Source organism: Lepisosteus oculatus, chromosome 7 (genome assembly GCF_040954835.1).
Source record: "Lepisosteus oculatus isolate fLepOcu1 chromosome 7, fLepOcu1.hap2, whole genome shotgun sequence".
Classification (NCBI taxonomy): Eukaryota; Metazoa; Chordata; class Actinopteri; order Semionotiformes; family Lepisosteidae; genus Lepisosteus; species Lepisosteus oculatus.
Window position 1 is genome coordinate 49216389 of NC_090702.1, and position 21009 is coordinate 49237397.

At 42.1% G+C, this 21009-nt stretch overlaps 1 protein-coding gene across 3 annotated transcripts in view; it reads right to left on the reverse strand.

The window, feature by feature from the left end:
- LOC102688582 (dynein axonemal heavy chain 3-like) overlaps positions 1 to 21009 on the reverse strand; it is a 238715-nt gene that overhangs the window by 141366 nt on the left and 76340 nt on the right. For 2 of the 3 annotated variants that reach the window (XM_069192669.1, XM_069192671.1), the window contains exon 6: positions 7801 to 7930. In XM_069192669.1, the coding sequence (XP_069048770.1) occupies positions 7801 to 7930 (130 nt within the window). Of the gene's footprint in view, positions 1 to 4481; positions 4835 to 7800; positions 7931 to 21009 lie in introns of those variants that run through there. The other variant, XM_069192670.1, reaches the window with a different exon arrangement.

Below are 21009 nucleotides of genomic sequence, written 5' to 3' on the forward strand. Positions count from 1 at the left end.
TTTTAAAGGAACTTCCCCATATTAAATCACCTAGTAAAAGACATGGGGGTCTCTGGAGTGGGGGGTCTGACCACTGCAATGAGATATAAAAGGTATCACACCATGTGCCCCCTGTTCTTTGTTTTTACTTTGCTTGCACTTCTACATAGTTTCCAGTTGTGTTCCTTGGTCTGAGTTTCACTGTTTATTGAAACACTGTTAAGTCCTGAGGTTGGAATTCACTCATTTAATGACTGCACTTTGATAACAGGGCTACATATACAGTATCAGCCTTCTGCAAAGCCATTAGCATCAGGCTCTGCACCAGCCATACGGCCATGCTTCCAGATATAGTCCTGTTTGTATCAGGACTGTTTGGTGCTCAGTGTTGCACAGCAGCTGGAAGTCCGGCCACAGATGATCCTTTTCACATGGCCAGCCCTTGCACTTCCACTGCATTCATTACAGCCTTTCTAGCTGTTTATGCTCATGAAATGAATCCTGTGGTGCTTCACACAGGGCTGAGCTCTGAAGTCCTGTGGGCATCTTGGCCAATTACAGACTAACGCAGGTTTTTGAAAAGATTCTGAATCGCGTGCAAGCTGGCCAGGCTCTGTGCTGAAACGCTGCAAAGCTTTGCAGCTCAGAAATGTAAAATATGACTTAATAATGGTGTGGTTGTTGAGTTATGGATCATCAGTCTTCGGTATCGGGATGCCAGCCAGCTGGCGGCAGAATATCCTGGGTTAACGTGCCTCGGTTATGAGGTGCAGGACAGTAAATCTTGTTATCAGTTGATATGGCTGGGCTATTAAGGTGAGGGCAGTAAATCGGGTACTCAGCTGATGGCGCTGGTGACATGCCATGGGGCTGTAAATCTCTTTGCTGGGTGCTGCTGCCCCTCTCGCAATTATTCTCATTATCTGGTGACCTTGCCCAGCTGGGGAGCTGACAGCTATGAATCGTCTTCCCAGGAATGCTGTGTGAGAGGACGTGGGTGTGCGTCTGAGTCTGTGGGAGGGCCGGTGCTTCACTATGATCAGGTGGTTGCCACTGTTTTCAAAAGAACAGAGAGAGACCCTCATCGCATGCTTCAGCCTTCTCCGAGGAGATCACTCTTTAAGTGGCAACAAGAAGCAAAAACGGCTTGAAAATTCTGAGATCAGGTTTACGAACATAGCATAGCAGAGGGTGGATAATTCCCTAACCTTTCTTTTTCTTCCAGCAAGACTAGCTTTAAATACAGAAGAAAACAAACAGTACTATTGTATTTCTACACCATACAGTTTAATACAGGTTTATACCAAACCATAGACAACTCAGTGAACTTGGCAAATGTGAACATAGCAACATTACAGTGTTAAGAATTCAATCGGCTGAAAATGAACTGAGCTTTACAGTACAGTACGTGTTACATCATCACAATGGACTGGTACCTGCAGCTAGTGCAGATGTTTATGAACAAGAGTGACATAAAGACATCCAGGATTTTTTTTTTTACTTTGCATATTTGCAGCGCTAACTCAGCAGGACGGATCTGGGGTGCCTGGGGACAGAATGCCCTTTCCAGCCTTTCCTAGCTTCAGTCTCTTGTGGCCTGGGGTGATAAAGTGCGCCCTCCTAGTGGGGTACAGGGCACAACACCATAGCACTTCATAAGAGGTGATGGCTCAGACAGACATTCAGTCTATGCGAAAACAAAGTGTGTTCTGTTACTTACTTTGCAATTATAAAGATCACCCCAAATCTTTAAACAAACACCAGGCATCACGACACAGGTCAAAAGTGTCCAGACCAAGGGATGCAGAAGTGAGTGTTTGAAGGAAACTACCTGACCAGACTGCACAAGTGATTTATTGGGATTCTTAAAGAAATGGAGAAATCAGCTTTTTGGAGCACAAATCTCTTATCGATCACTTAAAGACAGCGCAAGAACAAAAGACAAAAAAAGTACAACCGAAGGAAATTTCCAAAATCTCTACTCCTCTGACAGGAGGAGAAACCCTACGACAATTTACAGAGCTCATGGACCTATTCTCAAGCAGAAAAGGCTGCACTAAAGCTTGTAAACAAAGAATATACTTCTGAAACTAAAATTTGAAAGGAACGAGCAGAATGGTTATCTGAGGTTACAGACAGAAGCACCGATCATGATTCTGTTCACGGGCTGCAATCTTATTCCTTCAAGCTAAGAGTAAAAACACGTATCTTGCCGCTAATCACGCAACATGACACTCTGCCATGTCTGCAGTCCTGGAGAGAGTACAACACACACATCCTGAGAGACTCTCCTCCTTTCTGCACTGCTGACTTCTCATGCCCCCAAAACCACAAACAAGACTGACATCACTGCCACTTAAACATGCTATAAGCCCTTGGAATCAAATGTCTTATTTATGATGTATTTAGAAGAAATAAAATATTGAGAAGTTTTAAAACAAGTATATACTACTTTATTTATTACTTTATTATTATTTTTCAGTTGCATAACATTTTCTTATTTTTACTTATTTTACTTAAAATGTTATTGTACTAATTATTGCAGTGTCCAGACGTGCTATAACATTCACAGCACAGTCTCAGAAAACTGGTTCTTATCACTTATGTCAGATGCCTTATATCAGGAGAACACACGCTAGAAATGGATCTAACCTAATAATGCTCTGGGCTGGGAGTAACGGCCAGGGTTCTGCACTTAAAACTGGGTGATTGTGGGTTCAGATCCCCACCTTTGAGCACAGATTGATCCAGTAAAATGCACCGTGATACAAATGTAAATTGCTTTGCATAAAAGCAATAGCCAAATAAAGTTAGATTCATAATTAATAACTTGCAGGTCTCTTGTGAAAGTAGTGACCTGACTGAGTGGGGCTCCCTTCCACATTCTGACCTGGAGCGTAGCTGGAAACCAACTGGCAGCAGAATCATTCCTGAGGGCTGTTACTGTAAGAGCCACCCAGAAGCCTTGGAATGGGATAATGTTTAGACACACTGAGGCCAAAAGGGCATCATCGACAGGAATGACAATTTAACAGATTCATAACTAAAAATAGCAGGGACACCATTACACAAGAGTCAAGGGTGCCTAAAACACACCACCAAGTCAAGCTGTTGAAGCTGATTCCTCAAATCTTGCATGACACAGCTGGGTGAGATCCTCAGATTAATAAGGTATTCATTTTTTTGCATGAGACAGAAGGGGTTAAACAGCCTCCCCTCATTTGAAACATCTTAATAAAGGTCAGTGTACTGTCAGTAGTACAAACAACCAGCCTGCAACTCCACTACAACAATGAATCTATCGGGCTTACTTGGTTTTAAAGCAAGATAGTTATTAGATAATAGGAGAAACATAAGGTTACTGATGAGAAAAGGTCCATCTAGCCCGTTTGGTTGTTAAAAGTTCTTCTGAGAATCTTATCCTCTGCTTTTGTGACAGAAGTCAGAGCATCAGCTTTAACCACATGGCTGGGTAGCTTGTTCCATCCTCCCACAAGCCTTTGTGTGAAGAAGCACCTCCTGTTTCCAGTTCTAATGCAGTTTTAATGAAGCGGTTTCCACTCGCGTCCTCTTTTTTCGTGTTTCACTGTTCAGTCTTCCAGAGTAGCAGTAGCTTATCTAAAACGCGATCGCCAAATCTTCAATGCGGTACAAACAAAGTGAACCCAAAGAAGAGTCTGGATATCGGGGAAATATTAATGAATTCTAATTCATTCCAGAACTGGCTCCTAATCCTTCACAGTTTAATACAGTTTTCAGAGGGGGAAAATGAATGCCGTCTGACTCACTCAATCACTTCCATTGAAATTACCATCACAATCCGGGGATTTATTAACTAAGCTGATCGCACGGGCTCCAGGCTGAAAGAGGGCCACTCGGGAGAACACGGAGGTTATTTACTGGAGGTGGGAAGGGGGGGGCTAAATTTTTCTACCTCTTTTTTTCTGAAAGTAACTGTAACTAAAGGAAAGGAAAGTTAAAAAAAAAAGCTAAAGGCGCAAACAGAAAAAAGAGATGGAGAGGTACATACGCATAAGTTCGTTTTTCTCTTCTGGAGAACTATTTGGGATTTTATCTGGCCTCACAGAAAGTGGAGCAAAAATCTCATTGATACGGGCCCTTATTAAAGAGCTCTTGCAGTATGGATGGCAGGCACACCATGCCACAGCCGAGCAGAGCCACAGGGTTTCTCATCAGAGTTTGCACAGGGCTGGTGTTTTTAATCAGCCGGGGGAGCTCGGAGCTATCTGTCGCTTTTGTAGCCGAAACTCTTGATAAAGAGGGTATGCCAATCCATGGAGCAGCGTCCACTCGGAGAAGAAAATAAATTGCTAAAAGAAGGCAGTAACACTAGGCCCCCCTCCTTCTTCCCCCTAATAGGATACAAAGCCCAAGTACAATTTCTCAAGCAGCAGGACTCGCTGAACAAAAAAATAGCATTCCTTTGCTATGGAGCTAGACAATTTGCTACTTTGTGACAACAGTAAACAGCAGGCCCTTACCCAAAAGCCAGACAGTGGTAAGATCGTCTTTGATTGCCTTCTTGTCTCTTCTCACCGTGCAAGTTCTTTTCTTCCAGCCCTGCCTCCCTCCCCTCAATTCCCATCGCTCTCTCTTTCTGTCTCCCCAGTGAAACCAGGGAGAGGCGGCCAGCTATGCAAACTGCTGTGCAGATGTCACGCAGGCCTGATACGAGCACGCCTCCTCGCGACGCAGATTCAGTGCCATCCACACAAGAAGGGAGGTCAGGGCGAGAGCTGGGGTGGGGAGGGGGTGTCTGGACCGAGGGCTCGGCTTGGCTGGAGATCGCTGGACCCTAGCCAGACGAGTCGGAGAAGTAGGAGAAGGGCATGAGAGTGTGTCTTCCAACCAAGTGTTTGAATTGGGGAAGAGGGAGAGAAGGAAAAAAAAAACCCTTTCACTCTTTGATACAAAATCGCCCGACCTTGTTCCCTCTCTTTATTTCTTTGCTTTTTACCCACCCTCTCCCTCTATCCATCTCCTTTCACACACACTGGTCTTCACATTGAGGCTCTGCCAGGCCCTCAGAGCAGAACACAGGTGCCTATTATTCCCGAGCCAGGGTGCCTGCCAACCAATCACAGCCTGACAGGTCACAGCTGAAATGGGAGCCTGACAAATCCCTCTGTTCCCTGCCATTACTTGGAGCTTTGGTTGGGCAAACCCTGAGGTGCTAGGCAGCTAGCAGGAATATCCATCACAAACCCTCCTCAGACTCTTTCCCTGTCCTTTGCTCTCCTCTGACATCATGCCTACCTAAACTCTGTCTCTAAACCTCAGACTAGGCCTAGGTCTATCTTTCTCTCTTACCCCTGCAGTCTAGAGAGCTGGCTCCTCAACTTGATCTCCAGGGCACATGCATTTATTTATTTTTTTCCCCGCTGAGTTTTCAATTACCCAACTTGATCTCTTACACTGATCTCAATATTTTCTTAAGCAGACTTTTTGCTTTTTAACATCCAGATAATTGCAGATTCCAGCTTGGTATGTTTGATGTTATAAGTAATGTGGACGTACAGTATGACTCAGTGGGTCTCATAAACAGTATATAGATTTTAAAAATGCATAGTGACATATTTTCAACAGAATGACGGTATATTTTCAAATAATATTCTGTCCTCCAGTTGAAAATTTAAGGCTTTTGTTTTGTTCCATGTTTTTTTTTCAGAATGGTTGATAAAAAGCTTGCTACAAAGAAAACATTTCTTTCTAATCTTGGCATCCTAATGAATGTTTTTATATTTCAAAAATGCAATTAAGTTAATTAGGAGAGCCATTTTAAATTCAGGAACTCATTTAATTTTCCCTTTTAGCTGCAAACCTTAATTAAGCTATTTAATTAATGCAGGACAGGAAACTGCTTTAAATTAGAAGGTGGTTTGATAATTTGTCATTATTTTCTAGCGTTTACACTCTCATATGACTCATGTGTGCCGTAAATGGGCAGAACAAAAAGAGGGTCCTGAGATCAGACCTCCATCACAGCACAGCACAGCAGATTCCCTTAGTCTCTTTGAGTGGGAAATACAACCTTCTTAACAAATATGAATGCATAGGACTGTAGGCAGTTCAGGGTCTAGCAGAATGATCAATCCTGCTAGAGACCTCAAGGTATACTGTGTTTAAAAGGTCCTTCAGACCTGCCCTGGACCCTCTAACTAGACACCTTGTCCCCCAGGTTCAAAGGCCCTTATAGGCCCTCTGGGTCTTTGGTCTTGTGCAGTTAGGACACCAGTGGTAGCCCTGTAGCGGAGTAGTCTGTGTATGTTGCTGGGCTTGTGTGCAGGCATCCAGTGGCTGAACACATATTTGCATGCTGAGATGGATCACTTTTGCATAAGCTCTTAAACAACTCCTTTAATATGACTGAACACTTCTGTCAACCAGAACATTGAGCTTGATCGCTGACAGCTTGTTACTGCTGACAATGCGCGTGCAGCAGCCACAGTGTCTGAGGAGCATAGGCACAGAAATAACAGACACAGCACCCTGCTGGGCTGGCATATGGATTACAAGAGCCTTACATTCCGTGATCACCAGGCAATGGGGTGCTGGTTCATTTAACAGTGAAATGCCATTAGCACAGAGCGACCGGCGGTTGTTTCCACCTTGCACTCCATTTCATCCCTGCTGTAATGAGTCCTGCTGCTGTGGCTTTCTGGCTGCAATTACCCTTTGGAAGAACTAGCCTCTGCCTTTTACCCATTGGGGAGGGATTGATACTGACGGAATTCCGCTCTTCCACACCCTGAAGGAGGCTGGATGCCTACGCTGACAGGAGCTAGAATTTTTAAGTCTTCAACAAAGACTACAAGGGGACCAATGGTCAATTGGTCAATTCAAAATCTTCAGGGGTACTGACAAAGTGAATGCAGAGGATTTGAAACAGTGAAACACAAACCAGAGGACAATAGTGGAAACTACGCAGAAGGGCATCGAAAACCGAGAGGACATACTTGTTTGCCCAGATACTTGTGTGGGAAAATGGAACAAGCTACTCTGCCATGTTGTGGATGCCAACACCATGGCTTCTTTCAAGAAACTTCAGGATGGGATCTTTACATCAATTAATTAGTAACTACCAAATAGGCCAAATGGTCTCTTCTCTTTTGTAACTGTTGTTATGTTCTTATGGGAAAGAAACCTACAGTTAGTGCACTCACTCAGGGCTATACTGTACATGGGAATTAAGATGAAGTAGACACAGGACAAGGGTCAGAAAGTATAAGAGAATAGATTGCTAAGATTAAGTGATGATTCAACAATGGACTATAAGAAACTGGTGGATTAGGTAGAGGATCAATAATTTTATAAGAAACAGAAAATTTGATTTGTTTTTATTCTGTATAATAGCACTACATTCTTCTCGCACTACAAGTTCTCAAAAGCTGGCAGAGGCAGCATCTGATAAACCTCTTGACACACTCTCGTCACGTTGGGGAAGAACTCATAAAAATGAAAGGGCCCACTCCCGGTGAATCAATATGTTTTAATGGGCAGTTAAGAGCCAAGGTAAAGCACACGTGCAGAGGGAGAGTAAATAACAATGAGCTGAAGACTGAGGAGGTGTAATGAGGGGGCAGGGGGGAGTGAGGAGGAGTGTGGAGGAGGCAGATAGTTAGGAGGAGAAGGAGAATGAGGAGAGTGAGGAGGAGTGTGGAGGAGGAGAGTGGATGGAGGGGAGTGAGGAGGAGAGTGAGGAGGTGGAGGATTAGGAGAGTGAGGAGGGGAAAGGAGGCGGAGAGTGAGGAGGAGTGTGGACTGCCCACAGAGAAAGAGGTGAGGAAGGGTGCAACACACCTGGGCAGGTACTCCGTGGTGGGAGAAGCAGGGCGTGACAGACCGTGGGTGGAGGTGCTTGAGGCGGGGAACCTAACAGCCAGAGCAGTGCGAGTGGCTTCATCGTGACACGTGTGGTCTTCCTCAGGGCCTGCAGAGACAAGACAGCACATTGAATACAGAAGAGCTTACTAAAGCATGCTTACTGCACTCATCCATTGTATTCCTCTCTTATGTGAAAGAACATCCCACCCTTTGGGTGGACAGTAAAGGAATAATGGCCTTGCAAACATAAAAAAACAAAAATCTCATTGTTTGGAAGCAGAGTCTCAGCACAAGTGTGACAACTGATTCCTCAGCATGAAGACATCCTTGGACAGGGCTCTCTGGCTAGAAGAGGAAGCTCTTCTTTATGAAAAGGGTTGTGGAAAATGTGGAACAAGCTGATACCCTGGTTTCCTCCAAGAAAAGTCTGAAGAGTCAATTGGCTGGGTCAAGTAGCTACAGAATACCAAAACAAGAAAGATAGGCCAAATGGTCTCTTTTCATTTTTAACCATTTTTATGAAACTAGCCAGGTACCAGAGCAGCTGTGTAGGCACAGCATTCTCACCTTGCCTGACAAGGATAACCAAACATGCCTAAAGAACTCCTCCAGATTCTGCTAATTCTTCTTGCAAGGCCTTACGGTGTGTCACACAATACACGATTCAACAACAGGAGTGTCAGTGAGACCCCGTGTTTCTCCATACTCCCATACTGGCACATGTGTCACAGTCATGAAAAGAAGAGCAATTCAATATAGAGAGTGTTTGACAAGGACATATTACTGGTGATTCCAAAAACAAAACATTATACAGTATATAAAATAACAAAGTGCATGATGGAATCTAAAATCTGAGAAAAAAGGAGAAATCCTCAGCTTTCGTTCCTGGGGGTAAAATTTAGAAAACTGGATAGAGGAAGGATCTGAACTCCATGAGGTTAAGAAAGGCAGCTCGTCCAAGTTTTAGGACATGAAGGCCATTCCTGTGGTGTCACCATGGATTTGGCCAAGGTGTCCCCATAGAGCCGTGACGTTAAAGCACCTCTGATGGGTTAAGTGTAACAAACACAAAAGGACAATTGTTTTTTCAAAAGAGCGGAGGCCGTTCAACTGTGGACAACCTCCACATGCGGCAGGTGACTGCTGGTGCCTTTGATCACAAAACCTTTATGCAGTGGGACAGCAGCACAGCCTTAGAGTCAAGACACATCTGCAGAACATTCAATTTCAGTGCAGCTCAGCCCCATGGAATTCCAAGATCTTGACTTTTTTGAGTGGGAGGTATCTTTTCATCCGGCAAAGGCCAAACACATCAATCACTGCGCAAGAGTGGGTCCTGAAGCCTCTGGTCGCACCAAATTCGCTCGGCAGTTTTCTCGTTATTCAGCATATAAATGGGACTACTTTTTAATATTCACAAACTTCTGCATTACACGATGCACGTTATTTAATTACACATGCATGCTCAAGGACATATGGGCACACGCTCACGCTCGCTCACACACACAGGCGAGCAGCGAGTACTGTGAAGGTGCCTGCCAGCCTCTATCTGTTGTGATCTTTTGTCAGTGGAAATGGGTGAAAATGACTGTTTGGGATGTTTAATTCATTAGCTCTCTGAACAGCGCAGGCTGCTGCAACGCCTCTATTTACATCTTTGCTCTCCGGGGGGAGAGCTGAGCAGCCAAAAGCACAAATCGGGGCGACGCTGTGCACAGTGAGCGCAACACAGACACAAAATAATAATTAACTATCATTACCGACAGCACAGCGAGAAGATTAGTTCACAGACTGCCTCACCACCACTGGACTGAAAAAAAAAATCCCAGGGCTCAGTTATTCCCCGCTCAGTTAAAGCTTTTTTATTTGCTTTCTATACACAAATAAATGGAATAAAAAAAATGCAAAGGGCCATTAATGATCACTGCGCTTGTTTAAATTATTTCAGATGTCATCAAGTTACTCTCAGCTTGAGTAAAGCACAGCAGCGAGGGAAGAAAACTCATGAGATTTCTCTGGGCACAAGGCACAGCCGCACTCAGTCCACTACAAGAGGAAAAGACCTCAGCAAACAGACTTGAGAGCCCTGCCTTATTAAACCAAGCCCCACAAAAAGAGCAGAACTGCCTTCAGCCTGCCCAAGCCAGCGGTGAGAAATATTGGTATGATATACTGCATCAGGTCCTACGTGAACTGAAGGCCTAGCCTCTAGATACCACTGTGACCAGAACCTGCTCTTGTTCAGTTTGAAACACCAGGGGCTTTGTATAAACAAAATCTTCCTTAGGATAGCTAGCAATGTTTTTTCAAAGCTCTTTTGATTTCTGATGAAGACACCCCTCCCCCCAGCCAAGACTTGAGCGATTAGGCATTTTTTGGTTTCTGTCCCCGATCGAAAGGGGAAACCGCACCAGCAGAGCGGTGCCTCGGTTCAGAACACACGGCCAGCCCCCTCCATGCCACCGCGGTCCAGCGCTGATTGATCAGCAGCAATAACCTGGCGGAGAGAGGAGGGAACTGATGCCTGGGGCACTGACACACTGGCACCAAGCACCAGCAGTGACAGGAAGGCCGATCAGGCTGGCCATGCACAACCTGAATGTTTGTAAATTAGCCACACCCTTATGAGTGTGGTATACACCCGCTGTTCACTACTGGAATGTTGCAGCCTTGTGCCTGTATGACATCATTTTCTTTTCTAGCCACTTGTTTTGCCCAAAGCAAGACATTTTCTTTTCCCTCCCTTTGGACCGTCGCTGCCAATACAGAGACATTTTTTTTTAATAACACAGGTGCAGTGATTCAGACAGCAGGCTGTCGATGGTGCATTTTCAAAGTGTTTGTTGTCTCAGCTTCATGCTGATGAAAGGCGGAAGAGGTCTCTGTCAACAGAGAACGGCAGAATGTGATCTGCTCCTCACCACTCCACCCGCTCAATCCAGACAATGTACAATTTTCTCCAGCCAAAAATGACATTTGTGTGCGTGAAAAGCCATTTAAAGAGCCCATTTAATGCAAAACCACAACCCAGCAATGCATAAAGTATAAACTATTGCCAAGTTTGTGTTTTGCTTACAATTTTATGGGAAGATATGCTATCAAAATGTAGATACACAATGTTTAAATTTGATTATGGAATATGGAGTGTGTTGACCTGCTTATTCTATCATTTTGATTGATTACTGTTTTACCGCTCTGTAACTTGAGGTGTGCATTCCTCTGACTTTCCTGAAGAAGATGACAAATCTGGTTCTGAAATAATCAAAACCAAATCTGATTTCTGAATGATCAGACATCAATTAGTCTCTTTTTTTCTGTTAAATAGTGGTCCACTGTAGACTTAAAAAATTCCAAACACAGCAATTTTTTTAAATAAATAAACACTGCAAGAAGAGCCAAGCTGGTTCCTTCATACTGTAGCTCTCATGTCTGAGACATGTACACAACAAGCAATGCTAAAGAAACCGTCAGCAAACAGTGTACAAGAGAATGCCACAACAAGCAACAGGGTTAGAAGTGCAATCTTAATTAGAGGCATGTCAGACTTTGGTATCTGAACAGGTGAAGTATTTAGGCTACAGAGATTTTGAGGTGCACGATGCAATGATCTGCTATCTGCTAGAAACATGCCTGTTTTTAAACTCCGATAGTCTGCTCAAGACTTGACCAATGATAAGACTCGGTGATGGAGAACTGATCTGTATTACTGTGGACTGGGGATGGCAGGATCAATAACTGTTTTGACAACTGACTTAGAGATCTCTGATGCAGAAAGAAAACAAGGAATGTAAAGACTTGATGCATTTATTGATAGCATGAAATTGCCATGATTTACAAACGTGTGCCAAGCATTTCTTTTTAGAAGAGAAATAACATGCACACACTTTCTGTTACAGTATGTGCCTTGCAATCAGATACTCATTGTATCCTAAAGCAAAGCAATGCTGTCTGGTCTAAAGATATTAATCAAGTTTCTTCAGTACAGTTGTCCTGATTTCTGCTATACCAGATGTGTTGCTTGATACAGTATAACTGAATTTTGACTATGCTTCTGTGATTTCTTTCATTCAGATCATGATTATATTGGTTGCTATGCATTCATATTTCAGCATTTTCATTTTTTCCATCCCAAGACATAGAACTTCACAACAAAATGCTTTTGTATTCATCTAACTTTTATTTTAGCTTGGAAAGCATTTTGAACTGTGGCAATTAATTTTCCATCATCTATTGGTCTAACAGTTCAGCAGGTCTTCTTTTACATTTCACATATCATACTGTCAGTTACACTGTATAATGATTGAATGGATGGCTGGATAGCCACCAGATTTATAGAATTACTGTACAATATATCAGCAAGCACTGGCGAAACTGACTTATTATCCCTTGATCCATATACAACGCATGGAGATGCCTTGCAAATGCAGGCACAGGGCATCATTCTAACACAGCGTGGAATATCTGAACGAGAAGACGAAGGCCTGGTTTATGGATCTCAGACACACACTCGCTCACGTGCACACACACACACACGGACACACACACACTGCCACATGCCGGGAGGAGCCCGCAGCACCACTGCCTCCATCGCAGAAGAAGAATACTCTTCATCACGTCACTTTTCTTCCTTTCCTCCGCGAGACATGCATAATAACCGACATTTGCAGGCTGGTTTGTTTTCAATGCTTGCAGAAGATAGATTAGAATCTTTTCAGCGGGACTAAACAAAGGGACTGGTTTAGAGATTGGCGATGCCTGCTGGGAGAGTGCTGGCGAATGCTTCTGTGACATTAATAGTTTATACACATTTCAATGGAAAGGGGTACAATAGAAGAAATAAAGGAAGGTAAGATACGAAACCCGTAAGGGAATAGTGTTTAAAAAATATATTTGTACAAAGGCAATCTGTCCACAAGCTTTTTTCAAGTAGGAATGTTTCTAATTTTAGACTTGAGCCAACAGTGTGGAGGACAGCTGCACACTATGTGGTCCTACATCACCTTGCAGATTGGTATTCACTGCAGGTCTCCAGCAGAGCTGCAGACACCGAGACACTCCAGGGCTCATTTTATTCCTGTACCACAAGTCAGAAAATAAAAAAACAAAACAAAAAAATGCTTCCGTACTAATGATAAACAAGGTTGCTGGGTTATGTGTTGCACAGTTACGTCACTCATTAGAAGCTAAGAATGGCAACTTTGAATAAGAACGTCTTTCAACTCGACAAACAAGATCTGTCTGTGCCTGAGATTAACGCAGCAGACGTGAGTCATGTGCACATGTAAAGACTTTGATACATCATGAAGATTAACGGCTGCTGTTCTATACTTTCGGACAGAAGAATTCATGACTGACAGACTTCTTGTCAATTGAAGACAAAAAAAATAAGGCAAATTATTAAATGAATAAACCGCAGAATTCTGTTATGTGACTCGGTATAACACCCATATTTTGATGTCTTACATTTCACTTTCCCTCTAGCTATTTTACAGTACGAAGAAGATGCATTAGCCTACTTCTTACATATTCTAGTTATTTGTAAAGTTATTTACAAAAATATGACTAGCATTCATCATCTTTGATTTATAGTAACTTTTATACCACATTTGAATAGTGCTGGGACATCATTTTTTTCATATGCTGTAGACAGAGTTAGGATTACATCACTGCCAGCTGAGATGACATCACTTTCCTTTGCACAGAAATGCCTGGGACAATGCTTGGTTAAAGACTTAATGAAAATTGGAAAAGATCAACCAAAGTACAAAGCACACATACACTATACCATCATCCAACATATTAGCTTTCAGCTCATTTTACTGGCTTTTGTGAATACAGCTGAAATTCAAACACATGACACAATAGAGTGTTTTTATTGAAAGGTGTGAAAATATCCTTGACATCTTCATTCCTTTTCATTTCAACCTATGACACAAAAAGTCCAAGGCAGTGAATATCAAACCATGCCATCCATACAGGTACCAAACCAAACCATACATAGAGCTATGTACTCAGTCCCTGTCCAATAACCACTTACGAGTTGATCAGCACCAAGAAATGTGTTCTTGGTTTGCACTGGTGTGTTCAAGACTTTGCTGGTAGCAGCAGTCCGCTGAAATGGGAAGGAAGCTTCCGGTGAGTTGGCTGTCTTGGCACCAGAAAGTACTGGTGCCCACCAAAGAAGGGATTGTTTTGGTTTATTGTCAGTAGATACGTTCGTAAGGAATGTAACAGGCAGAGGAAGCCTCCTCAACCTTCTTTTTTAGCCTTTTGCTTGGTGCTTTCATCTTACTGATACAATTTCCAGGAGCCCCTCCAGCCCAGCCCCCACAGGGCAACTCAATGTAAAGAACTGCCTTCTGCTCCTGGTAGGCTGTGTATTTCCCTGCTGGTGGAGCCCTGCGTGGGGCTATTTCCTGTATTTCACACCCGCATCCACAACATTATTGACCGCATCCGAACGCTGCGGCTCACTGCTCAGAATTCTATCTCACGATACCACCCACATACTGTCACACAGTGTTTAATATAGCACTGAGATTTGCTATTTCAATATCTAACTAAAGAACACATGAAACCTCTAATTATGTAAAACTGTATATACTGTAACATTCGATTAAGGTAATGCACATTTAAAGTTTGTAACGGGAAGGCTGTAGGTTCAACCCCTGGGTTGGGCAGTGCAGCTATATCCTTGAGCAAGGCACTGTACTGTAGATCACTCTGACAGATACGGTAAAATGTCTCGCTGCACCGAAGGATACAAATGTACTGTGCCTTCCACAGGTATCCTGACCTTTCCTCTGGTGTCCCATTATCTGAAGTTTCAAAATGAGGCTTACCTCTTTTAAAACTCTATATTTATTCAAAACCTGAATGCTCAAACTTCTAAAGGTAAGAAAAGGTACCTATGTTCGCTGCAAATGCATTCAGTTGTATACACTGAATATTCTGTGGAAGCACCTTTAGCAGCAAATACAGCCACAAGTCTTTTTGCTTAAGCCTGGACCAACTTTGGCTTGGTGCAATTGTTGTCCATTCTTCTTGGCAGATTTTCTCGGGCTTTCTGAAGCTGCTTGGAGTTCTCTAATGATCTGCAGTTTTAAAGACTTTCTAAGGACATTTAATTACTTAAATCATTCCAGTGGAGCTTTGGAGCTTTGGATTACTGGCCTGCTGAAAGATACATTGTCACCCTAGTTTGGCCTCTTGTATCTGCCTGTGCTTTACTCCATCCATTGGTTTTAATCCTTAACAAACATCCCAGTCCCTCCTGAGGAGACACATCCCCTTGGCATGATGCTGCTGCCACCAGGCTTGACTGCAGGGATGGTGTTGACTGAGAGAGATGACTACGCTGGGTCTTTGCCAAGTGTATGGTTTCAACATCATGTCTAACTTGCTTTGAATGTTCCTTAGGTCTTCATGGTTCAGTTTTTGCTTCTATCCATGACCAAGGCACATCACAGAGACTGGTGGTTTTATTCTGATATCATGGGAGTGGCTATTATTACACCCAGACAGAGGCTACTCAACATACTGTGAGGCCCATTAAGGTAATTCTGGGCTCCTAAAATTAATTTGTTTGCCACAAAAAGGGGTTTATTGCATATATCATTTGCTACTTCAAAGTGTCTTGATGGCCAGCTTTAAAATGAAACAGGAAAATCGCGAGGGGTCTGGATAATTTTGCAAGGCACTGTAAGTCACGTCGCATAAAAGTGGCAGACAAATAAATTAATAACAATCATTTACCTGCAGCAACTCTGTTCTTTCATGTGAAGCAAGTTCACACCATGCTTTAGGCCCTGTGGTGTCCAAATTCTTAACCTGTCGCCTGTATTGGATACAACAAGTAAGTCGTGGCCTGTAAGTGAGGAGTTTGTGTTCAGCGCTGGGAGCAGGGGCAGGCCGTGGACTATCAATAAAAACAATGACAAAAAAAAACTTTTACCAAGCCAGGTTCTCTCAGTTTCTCCCCTCAGAGGGGTTAAGAATATTGTGCACCCATGTCCAGCCTCTGTGTTCCTCAGATGTTCAGATGAATTGCATACATGACATCTTCCACTTCCTTCTCATTTGGTCATGGTTAGGAATGAGAATAGCATTTTAAAACAATGTCTTACTGTAAGATCGATTTTACAAAATGAGCCTCTTCTGGCACAAATGATGTCTTAGGTGTGTGTGTATATATATATAAAGTAATAAAAATGATTGATTCCTAATGCAAACTAAGTGGCAAATTGTGACTTTTGCATGGCAGACATTGCCAAATCTGTTCCAGAGGACAACAGACTCAGATTCAGTGATGAAGTGAAAGGATCATTTACACAGTTTCAAAGAAAACACGAAAAGAGAAAAAATATGCAGTTGTTGGAACTGATCTAGTACAAACACAAACAGGCATGCCCACAGACACAAAGATAACAATGTGAAAATCATGCTGCAGAGATGCACACAGATTAAAAACAACACCATAGCATATCCAAGATTACACATGTATAATGCACTCTTAATACTGAGCACACAGAATGCAATCTGCAACAATCAGACCAGCAATACTAATGAATCGTAATAGGAAATGTCATCTTAGATTGAATCTTTAAAAGCAAACATCTCAAAGTGTTTAAATGACGGCACTTAATAACAATACAAAATGCTTCTGAGAAAAGTCAAATGAATAAATGGTCATCCTTCTCTTGCCTCTGGTCCTTCTGGCTGAGGTGAGACTGCCGGCTAGTTATTCCAGTCGTGCATTCACTCTCCTGACACCTCTGCCATTTCCAGATTACTGTTATTTCAGCACTGCTGGCATTACTTGATTACTGCATGGTTCCACGCACTGACAAAGCCAGGTCACCTGTCTTAAAACAAATCTGTGTGTCCAGCGTGCAGACTAGACTTCCCTACCAGATACTGAGCTCAGGAATCGGTTGTACATGATTAAGAAAATATAAATCTCACCGTTAGAGAGCTTGAAAGATTAAATATATTTGGGTAAATATGAAAATTTAACTTCTAGCATGATTAGGAGCATGCTTATAAAGTGGTTGCAATCATTCTACTGTATGTTTTAGTTTCGCTTTGAAAAAACTCAATCTATAAACACACATCTGAAGAAGACCCTTCAGCTGAAACTTTGTCCCTGTACTTTTTCTTTTACTTTCCATTCTGAAATTAACCTCTGGCTGTTCCTCTATGACTTGCACACTGACGCAAGCTCCCGACTCCAATCTTAAAACATCATTAACTGTGCTATGAAGAGCCGCACAACTATCAGCTACACACATCATTTTAGCAAACATTATATGCATAATGTATAATGGGAAAAATCAGCAGAAAGGAATAATACAATTGCGTTGTAATCATGTCCTAAAATTGTAGATTTTCTAAATCACTTACTGTACAACACTAGTCTTAAGACCTATTGAAATTAACAGAGCCTCTGCTTTTAATGTCTCTACATGCCTGCCACTTAAAGAATATGGCCAGAACACAGCAGAAGATGTCCTGGTGTAACCAGGGCTGTTGCACATGAGTTAAGGATGGGGAAATGAGCTGGAGGAGGTAACAGTGGAGACCTTTTTTTAAGTGAGAAGCAAAAATTCTGTTAGTGTGCGACAAAGTGGTTGAGGATCACAAATCATCAGCTCTGTGTCTTATGGCTGCTTTCTCCTTACACATTCCTTAGGTTGCTGGCTTAGGCAAGAAACCTGAAGTGCAAAACTAACCCCCCCACAAAAACAAACATCCTTTATAATCTCTTTTGTCACTTCTGCAGAAAATATGCTTTCCTAGTTTTCAATTCTAGAATGTGGACACCAGATCTACTGTCCGAATAAGGCAAAATTATTTTCGGCGATCTAAACTGAATTCACTTTGGGATGCATCAGCGTCTTTCAAACTGCTGGTCTGCTGAGAAAGCAGGTGCCATTTCAATGCTCTGCAGATAAAAAAGCACGTCTCTTGTTCAGCTGTGTTCAATAAGGGTTCTGCTAAACAAGACAGTGTTTCCCATCTTTATTCCTGGGGACACAATTCCTGTGCAGATTTTTTAATGTCATTTTGTAATGTTTCTAAATCGAGGTTGGGAATTACTCATTAAGTACAGTACCGTAGGCAAAGAGTTTTTTCCCTCATATTGTTGAGAAAGTGCACACTTGGATTGTCTGGAGGTCTACAGGACTAATGCAGGAAAACAACACTGGAACACAGACCGCAGTGTTCAAACGAGTGCCATTAATCACATAATCGCTGACTTCCACAGGCAATGAGTGGGAGCTACATGCTTTCAACTGTATACACTGGTAGCTTTACCCACGAGCAGAACGATTTTTCTAAGAACAGTTCTGCTCATCTGGAGCTGGACTGCAAGACAGATTTGAAATTTGAATGCAAAATATGAAATCTGAAAAGGTCTGTTTGTGAGAAATGTACTGTACAACATGTTGTGTGACAGTAAGACAAACAGATTCCCACTCACAGTCTGATCACCCAGGAACCAATAGGCTGAAGATGGATATCAGTCTTCTACTCACAGGTTTGACCTATAACCTTATACACAGTGAGGAGTGAGGGAAATTATTAAAGAATCTTGTTCCTCTGACCTCTTTCGGAAATTGCATTTTCATTATTACATTTCTCATTTCATATGAAACCCTTGTCCTCACAAAGGTCAGTAAAACCTAATATGTTGCTTAATCCTCCTCCATTTAACACTAATCGTTACAAAGACATTCACAGTTCTGTGCATTCATTCCATTTTGTTTAGAACATCAAGACAATCTTAAGACGAGTCTAAGTCAGCAAACTAGTAGAACCTTTTCTTTTTAAGCTAGGGCATGAAAATTGTCCCATGGGACAAAATGGTCAAATCTGCAAAAATCCAGAGAAGTGCTGTATTTTCATGCAGGAGATATTTATTCTGCCTTGACAGAAAGGTACTGTATACTACTAATGGTCATACTATCTCTCTTACTATAAAATAATATACATAGCATTCTGGCCCTTCTTGATGGGTTTCTAGTATTTATCTAATAATAGGTTTATTCCATGCTGAAAAAAAGAAGAAAGAAAACACAACGTATTGGCAGGGGAGCCTTCTTCAGGTGTGAGAGAAGGCTCCATGGCCGAAACGTTGTGTTTTCTTTCTTCTTTTTTTCAGCATGGAATAAACCTATTACTTGTTCCTTTGCAGCCTACGCATGCTGACGCAGCTACCCACCTGAACTACTTTATCTAATAATGACACATAATCAAATTTGATTGTCTTTAATTTGATATGACTCAACAAGAAGTTGCAAACAATTTGGTCAGGATTTTCAAAATCCCTCCAAGACCAGTATGCATTGTTCAACGTTGTTAATACATTTGGCAGGACTACAATGCCCCTCTGAGAAGCGGGTTAAATAAGAAGTGGGGACCGATATTTTACAAATCAAGATTTCTTCACTGCTAGTCGCCAGTACATCTGGTCACTAAAGAAAGAAAGCACATGCCGTCTTTTAAGCAACATTCACACGCTGTTTGAGTGCGATGACGTACAGGGACATGGCATGCAAATTGTTTGAATAATGAAATCACATGAAAAAGTCCACAGCTATGACACATTGCTGAGTCCTCATAAGGATAAAACAGCTGTCCGTGGCTGCTGACTTGAACTCGTGAAGGCGGCAGTGTGGAGACCAATTTGGAACGGGGGACTGTGGGTTCAAATCCCGGTGCTGCTCTGGTACGCTGGAGCAAGGTACCACCCTCAGATGACTCCAGGGCTGTATAACCAGGGTTATCAGTGAAAATTGGGATTTTGTTCTCATTTAAATGCCCTAGTGAAATAAAGGAATAACAACACCAGCAACGCCAGCTGAAAAGCTACCTGTTCTGTCCTGACGGGGGTATTTCGCTGAATAATTTCTTTCATTTTTGTGACCAGTGAAATTGGATTTTGTGGTCAGGCGGTGTGAGAGAGCGCTCCGGATCTCTATTGCCGCCCTGAAGTCCACATCTGTCCGCACCAGTGTGGTCTAGTTCACCCGAAAGCGATAGCTTTAGTACGGACAGGGACAGACTTAATTAATACAATTAATGCAAAACACTACTGCTACAAATGTGATTGCTGTTTAATTCTGAATACACATTCACTAAAGAAGTACTGCTTCACCCATTGTCATAATTGGGGAATACATCTGATAACCTCTTTTCTTCTTGTTAAAAAGACAATGTCTAGAGTTCCTTCAGAAAAATTATTTCCATTTCCTTAGAAGCTTTCTGTCTTTTTTATTGATCATGTGAGCTTAGTCATATAAAATATACTGTACATACTATACCACACAGGGCTTGTTTGTAGCTTATATATAAAAGAGACATTATTATTGTATATTTCACATCTTCTTAAAGGTCCCGCTATTAAAAGTCACAATATTCATTATAGCCACAACATTTTAAGAACTAGAACAATATGTTAGGGAAGACGAAACAGCGACAACTGGGAAAAAAAGGATTTTAAAGAGTAAGATTTGCATTCGTTTATTTCTGTAAAAATCACATGAAACTCCTGAATTTTTTTTTCCCCACAAAAAGATGCCATACCTTTGAGCTACCATTGAGCATTGATCACTATGGCTTAGGATTGTACTCAGCTTTTTGTGACTCCTTTTCTCATCATGCAGTAGGTCCTAGATCTCCTGGCGATTTAGCAGCTCAAATCAGTGGAAAGCAGCTGGATACATCCTCCCAGACTGGGACTTCACCGGCACTGTGCTGGTGTACGGAAAACCCTTGTTTGCTAAATTTTATATTGCAGGGCTTCCCTTTCAAGTGATTTTAAAGGGAGCTCTTTCAAAGCACAGTCTTTCAATCTACTGTAATATGCAATAAAAATCCTCTCATTTGGAGTCACAAATTACATTGTGTTGCTGTATGGACTAAGCAACATTCACAGATGTATGTCAAAACATTTCTTTCTTGCACTATTATTAGGATCCTGTTAATCTGCAAAAGTAGTAGCCACCTTAATTGGTGTGAACAGAGACTTCATTGGAGGCACACAAAATGTGTAAGGACACAGCTATGAGTTTTAATACAGCGGTTTAAAGTTTTCCTGATAAACAAATTGCAAAATGACCTATTTATTTCTGTTGTATCCGAGCTGATACATAAAAGCTTTAATTCCCTCAATCTGTCAAA